Source organism: Rosa chinensis, chromosome 7 (assembly GCF_002994745.2).
Source record: "Rosa chinensis cultivar Old Blush chromosome 7, RchiOBHm-V2, whole genome shotgun sequence".
Classification (NCBI taxonomy): domain Eukaryota; kingdom Viridiplantae; phylum Streptophyta; class Magnoliopsida; order Rosales; family Rosaceae; genus Rosa; species Rosa chinensis.
Window position 1 is genome coordinate 42,062,997 of NC_037094.1, and position 6,707 is coordinate 42,069,703.

At 37.0% G+C, this 6,707-nt stretch overlaps 1 protein-coding gene across 1 annotated transcript; it reads right to left on the reverse strand.

Annotated features, from left to right (window-relative positions):
* Nucleotides 1–505: 505 nt before the first annotated feature.
* On the reverse strand, nt 506–6,399 carry LOC112179911 (thiamine biosynthetic bifunctional enzyme TH1, chloroplastic). The gene is made up of 9 exons (XM_024318401.2): nt 5,906–6,399; nt 5,748–5,822; nt 5,533–5,608; nt 5,367–5,442; nt 3,776–3,910; nt 3,495–3,559; nt 3,253–3,380; nt 2,296–2,552; nt 506–1,387 (listed from the first exon to the last, which is right to left on the reverse strand). The coding sequence occupies exons 1-9, from the start codon at nt 6,182–6,184 to the stop codon at nt 856–858; spliced, it is 1,623 nt and encodes a 540-aa protein (XP_024174169.1). The 5' UTR covers nt 6,185–6,399; the 3' UTR covers nt 506–855.
* Between the last annotated feature and the right edge of the window lie 308 nt (nt 6,400–6,707).

Genomic DNA, 6,707 nt, shown 5'->3' on the forward strand with positions numbered 1-6,707 from the left:
AACGTCTGCAAGTGACACTGAATCTCTCCCCCAATATTTTTCATAGCAGTATAGAATTGTAAAACAATAAACCTAGGTTCCACTTGCATAGGTTGACTCAGAACCTGCATTTGAATTTTTTTAAAGAGTTAAATTTTTAATCATACTTAATATAATGGTATAGTACAGTAATTAGATCTGCAATGGATGGATCCAAGGCTCATTTGGAATCCACCTCAAAACCCTTCAATTGAGTTATGCCATCCACTACGATCCAAATGGTTGTGGGCACATTTATTTGTTTGAGCAATTTTCGTTTTGTCCGTCTAATTTCGTATTGACCGACTATTAGACGAGTGGGGCTGCTGCTCCCTCCCATCATGATAAGGTTCTGACTTTGCCAAGGCCATTACATGGCAGATCTCCTCGATCAGGCTTGAATATTGTGGAGGGTTTCAAGAGAAGAGGGATGATAATAATTAATATTGTATTCTTCAGTTCTACTCAAACATGCACCCAAGAAAAATTCAATAAGATAATGCACAAATAACTGAACTTGTCTCTCCACCGACTCCAAATCACATGCCAAGAACATGGTGACCTATCATCAGAAATTCACTAGAGCAATATCATCGCAATCCACAACGACCAAATTAGGAAAATATTACAAAAAGCAAACGTCCATAACGAGCAAGCAAGAGCCCATTCTGAGCAAATAAAAATCGAGACTGAGTAAGCAAACGTCCATACTGAGCAAGCGAACCATGAGCGCAGGGGTCTTTATTGTGCTGTGATATCAGTGTTGTTTAGGTACAATGAACTCATGGGTATAGTATGATCCCAATCTTTGCAGGAAAGCCATATCCGCGTATGTTTTCACTTCATCACTTGTGTTGCCTCCATTAGCAGTGTGCGCAACTTCTTGGTTTCTGTCAACACACATTCCCTATCAAACAGAGCCGACACAACAGCCACACCCTTCAGGTTTGGTACACCAATTTGCATCACCGATTGTGCATTTGAAGTATTGATCCCACCGATTGCTACCACGGGTAATTTAGAAGCCAAACAAACCGTTTTCAGCCCTTCCAAGCCAATGGTAAGATTGTTTGCCTTTGTATTAGTTGGATATACACCGCCGCAACCAATGTAATCGGCACCAGCAATCCATGCTTGTTCTGCATGCTCAGGTGTCTTGCAAGATACACCAATGATCTTCTCAGGGCCAAGTAGAGCACGTGCAACATGGGTTGGCATGTCTGACTGCCCAATATGCACACCATCAGCATCACAAGCAAGTGCAACATCAATCCGATCATTTATTAGTAAAGGAACTCCATGGGAACGACAAATCTGGAGACATGATTTGGCTGCTTCTAGGAAATCCCGTGTTTCAATGTCCTTTTCCCTGCAAAGCAAGTAAAACAAAAAATAAAGAAACTACAATCAGAAATTATTGAGAACTAAAATTCGTAGTGTTGGGATAATTTGTAAGTGAAGGCAACCAAAAGGTTCATCCTGCAGCTTTTTAAAACAGTAACCCCCTCAACCCCCTCTGCATTTTTTTTCCTACTAGGGTGGGGAACAGCATATTTGTGCTAACAAATAATTATCAATAAAATGTCAACTTTAGATGGTAAAGATACAATTTAATTTAGAAACTTAAAATTTTTACAATATAATCCAGAAGCTTAAAGACTAGATACCCTAATCCAGGTTAAGTTAATTTGGAAAGAGATATTGAATATTCTTTATTTTTCCCAACATATAAAAATAAGAGAAATGAGAGGTCCTGGGTGATAGTTGATGAGTGTAGAAAATAAAGGTCAAAACAATAAACATATAAATGCATATAGATTATATACTTTTAAAGGCAAATTGAACTACTAAAGTTAACAAGCAATTTCTTTCTTGTTCAAAACACAAACAAAAAAGACGAACAAAAGAGGTCAATAATCAGTCACTGATAATATATTACTCATAAATTTTGGCATCATTTGTGAGTTGAAACCAGAATTTGACTCCAAAACAGAAATTTGGAATCATATGTATTTCACCTTTCAGAAATAGAGGGCCATCAAATTAACTTGATTTAAAAGTCATAATTAGCACTGAAGATGAGATAGGAAATGATGATTGAGAATACCAGAAGAAAAAATCAGGATAAGCACATCACTGGGATTACTTTTATAAGACACACTGATACATAAAAATGGGAGCAGCAGCGCACCAATCACTTGTAATACATTATCATACAAAGCATAGTCTAACATTGTAATCCACCTGTGTGGGAAAAACATATCAGCAGAAGCACACCTTAGTTGGACAATGGTCGCACCTCCTTCTACAGCAGCTTTAACAGCATCTGAGATTGCATGGCCCCACTTTCTGTTCATAGCTGAATCTGTGACAGCATACAAGAATAGATCGCTTGGATTGAATCTGACTTGTCCAGCAGACTTGTGAATGTTATTCTTAAGCCTCATTAGGTGATCAAAGGGGCCTTGGGGACCTTTTCCAATGAAAATCTCTTTGCTGTAATCCAAGGCAGTTTCAACATAGCACTTTGCTACCTGTTTTTAACATTAACTAGATAAGAGATTTGGTGGATTGAGACTGAGACCAAGACCGAAGCAAGGAGACATTAATATGGATAATGGGAAGCATAAAATGCAACTCACAAAGTTAGCAACAAATTTCAAGCATATCCTAAAAGACAACACGGTGCAGATCACTCACAAAAAGAAAAGAACGCCTTGTAAAAAGAGGGAAGGAAGTAGGGAGAAAAGAGAGAAGAGATTAATAATTTGTATGCAAGTCTTTGACTAGCTTCAGCATTCAATCAAAATCGTTGAGACAAGCAAGTGACCCATACAAAAGATAACCCTTACAAGGTTGTAAAATCTTCAGTCAAGTACAATAGAATGGACATTATCATTTGCCTTATTAGTTATGATCATACACAGTGAAAATGGAAAGAAAACTTGGGTCCAGATCTGTAAAACCATGTAACCCTGCTATTCGAAATAAGGCAAACTCATCCTAAGCTATGCAACATTATCAGCAGTATTTTCATTAAAGATACCACCTAACCAGAAGGCATTGCTTCTAGCTCTCTAAAAGCCGCAACTAGATTTAAATTCACCAAATGGAGCCCGTTATGTATCTCTAATACTGGATCAGAATATGCACTTGACACAAGAAGAGAAAGATATATTTTTTCTTTGACTCTCCCTGCATGACTTTGAATATAAGAAGCACCTCTGGAGTTACCTTAACAGACTCAAGCATTGACGAGCCTTTTGCCAGCTCAGCTGCAATACATGATGCCAAAGTGCAACCAGTACCGTGAGTATTACAAGTATCTATGCGTGAAGAGCGCAGCTCATATATGTCCTCACCTGTAATGTATCAATTATAAGTATTGAGTTTCCCTTACGAACACGAAACTCATACATCAAGGAAATAAAAGAATAGCATCAAATTGCTGATGATTTTCAAAGGCCTATGCTCACCATTAAAGAAGATATCAACAGCATCCAATGAATCAGGAAGGTCTCCCCCTTTAACAAGGACATTTCTAAAAGCAGAGAAACAGTATTTTAATACAATATTCTATAAAGTTAGAGAAAATTGAAAAAATAGAATTTCAATTTTTGGATAACTAAGAAACACATCCAAAAGTTGATTGATACTGACAGGATTATAGTAACTGCAACAGATATAAGACACAAGAGTTTACAAATCAATCAACTAGGAATGAACTGAAGATCTCAAGCATGTTCCAGTAACTAACCGTGGGCCCATATCATGTAGTAATTTTGCAGCAGAACGCATGTCAGAAACAGTTTTTATTTTAAGACCATCCAGTAAAGCAGATGCCTCTTTTAGATTTGGGGTTACAATGTCAGCAATAGGAAATAGCTCCTCTCTGCAAGCAGGAACAAGAAAATTACAATAATTTCAAGAATTATCTGCTGAATATGAGACTGGGACTTCCTCTCTGATTGAAGGAAAAAAGAAAAGAAAAGAAATGATAATAAATTATGGCAAGCAATAAATGGGAGGCAGAACCATGAAGAAGCAAACTTTTAGGGGTATTCAAAGATCACAGGTGAAAAAAAGAACTTTCTACCAGTGTAAGGACAACTGACTAGCATATTAAACTGAGTGGCTGCTTGAATGCGTACAATCAGTAGAGCTGTTATTGTCAATATTGCTATCAAAATGATAATGTTGCAACCACTTAGCTAAGTAACTATCAAATTGGTCTTGGTTGCAACTATTTACCAAAAAGGGCATTGCAGAATAGGCTTTTCCTTTTTCTTTTTATTTTCAAAATTATTTGGTAGAAATTTTTGACTTTTGACTTTTGACATGAATAGTTCTTATATTATTTAGTGATCACAATCAGACAAAATCAAACAGATATTGTATACATGTAAATACCCACAAAAGAGCAAAAAGGAAAGACAACTAGCCAACTGGTCTAGCAAGAGCACGTATGTGATCCACAACAAAAGAGGACACATGAACAGGAGCCTGCTCCATGAACATAAGACTTCTCAATTTCAAGACTGTTCCTAGCAAGGGCATCAGCAAACATGTTGCCCTCCCTGTAAATTTGCTTTAAGTCAAACTAGTCAAAGTAGACAATTTAACACCTCCAGCTATTGATCATTGAACAAACAGAGTAAAGATCATCTTTTTCTATTAAAAAACTAAACCAGATTTTGTACTAAATAACGAATTTTATTGTGAACTCAGTCTTAAGAATAACCAATCAAAATTTATATGGGAAGGAATGCAGATATCGTTTCTAGGAGTGACAATCTCAAATTTTGTCAAAGCTAAGAATTTGGAAATCTGATAAAAATAAAGAGGATGCATGTGAATTAGCATGGTCACTTGACATGTTATATCATGGCAAAGATTCTAGAGCTACTTATTTAGGATAGCAAATAGTTATGAGCTCTCTCTTAATAGAATCACATGGTCATATGATCGTCACATTTTTTAGTTACTTAGAAATAAGAATGAAAAATTCTTGTCATAGAAAAGGTTTATTACCCATTCAAAGAAAAAAAAAATTGTTCTAGAAAAGGTGACCACCGAAGCGTAGCTTGGTGAAGATGTAATAAACAAAACATTATGTCCATTCATACAACTTAAAATAGTCCAATTGGCGGTGTTCTTTCTGTATTTCAGCAAAAGCTGCCCCTTCAAGCTTATGCGAAATACTAGTCGCACAGCCACAAACAGAGCAAAATGTACTCTTTGCATTCACAAGATGTTTTGAACAGCGTAAGCACTCCAACAAAATAAAACCAGATGGCATTGGCAGGTCTATGATTTTACTCAATGTTGACAATAAAAGTTTGGCATACCTGAACCCAGTTATAATGGAAGGACCAGCGAGTACATCTCCACTTGTAGATACCATAACCGGATCAACCACTAAAGCTGCCTTCAATTACATCTCCAATTCAGTTAAAAGAGCTAATTGAATGGCATTTAAACATAGTATGTACAATCTTTAGTAGAACATCATACCACGAACTGGATACTCCTTCAGACATTGATGAAGAATCTTCACTATGCCTAAAGAAGGTAGCATGCCTGTTTTCACCTAGGAATTGATATATCATGTCAGTTTGAAGCTTTCAATTGCTAATTCTTGAGACATGAAAGCTACATTTGCCCAGAAAATTAAAAATAAAAATAAAAATAAACAAAAACAAACAACGTTGTGACAGCAGTTGACTTACGACATCAACATGCATATCAGATAGCACAGACTTGAGCTGTTCTGCTACAAAATCCTCAGCCACAATGTCGACACCCTACAAATGAAAAATGAAAACCCATAAATATATTGATTTGGTATAGTTTGTGGTGATAAAAAGAAAGAAAAGAAAGTAAAAACCTGAACACCAACGGTGTTTTGTGCAGTGAGAGCAGTTATGACAGTGGAGCAGTAGACTCCGCGAGCAGCACAAGCCTTAAGGTCCGCTTGGATTCCGGCACCGGCACCGGAATCGGAGCCGGCAACGGTGAGTACATGTGGAACCTTGTGCATCTCCATGAAAATTCTTGTTTGCTTGTTTCTTCTGGAGACAGGCGGTGGCTGGCGCTTGTTGAAGGAGAGGAAGGAGAAAGTGGTGCGGGAGACAAGTTGAGCGTCCCCGTAGTATGCCATCAACATATTTTATCGATGGATGACGCTAATGAGTCGAGGCATTCGATTTTGAGCCCAACACCCTACCCAGTGGCAGAACCAGGATCTGAAAATGGGGTTGGCTAATTTTAAGTACACAAAATTTTTGCGAACTTCTATTTTTTTTTTTTAGGTTTGGAACAAGTGTCTGCAATGCTATTTACTTTGAAAAAGCGTTATCTAATATACCCATTACAATCAACAAATCGAAGAGTCAACAAATCGAAGAATGATAACCATTTGTTCCCTATTAGATATACCCATACTTGAAGGTTTTTCAGCCCAAATCTCGGTTGAGCTATAACTCAAGGAGCCTCCTACACAATTCCGCTCCTGACCCTACCCATATCCGAGATTGTATTATATATAAAAGAGTACAATCTACTCTCTATCCTCTATGTTTTTTATTTTTTTTAATATCATAAGGTTTTTCGAAATTTTATATTTCTGTGGTATGGATTGTGAAAATGTGATGTTATGATATGACAAAAAAGAAACACAAGATGTGAAT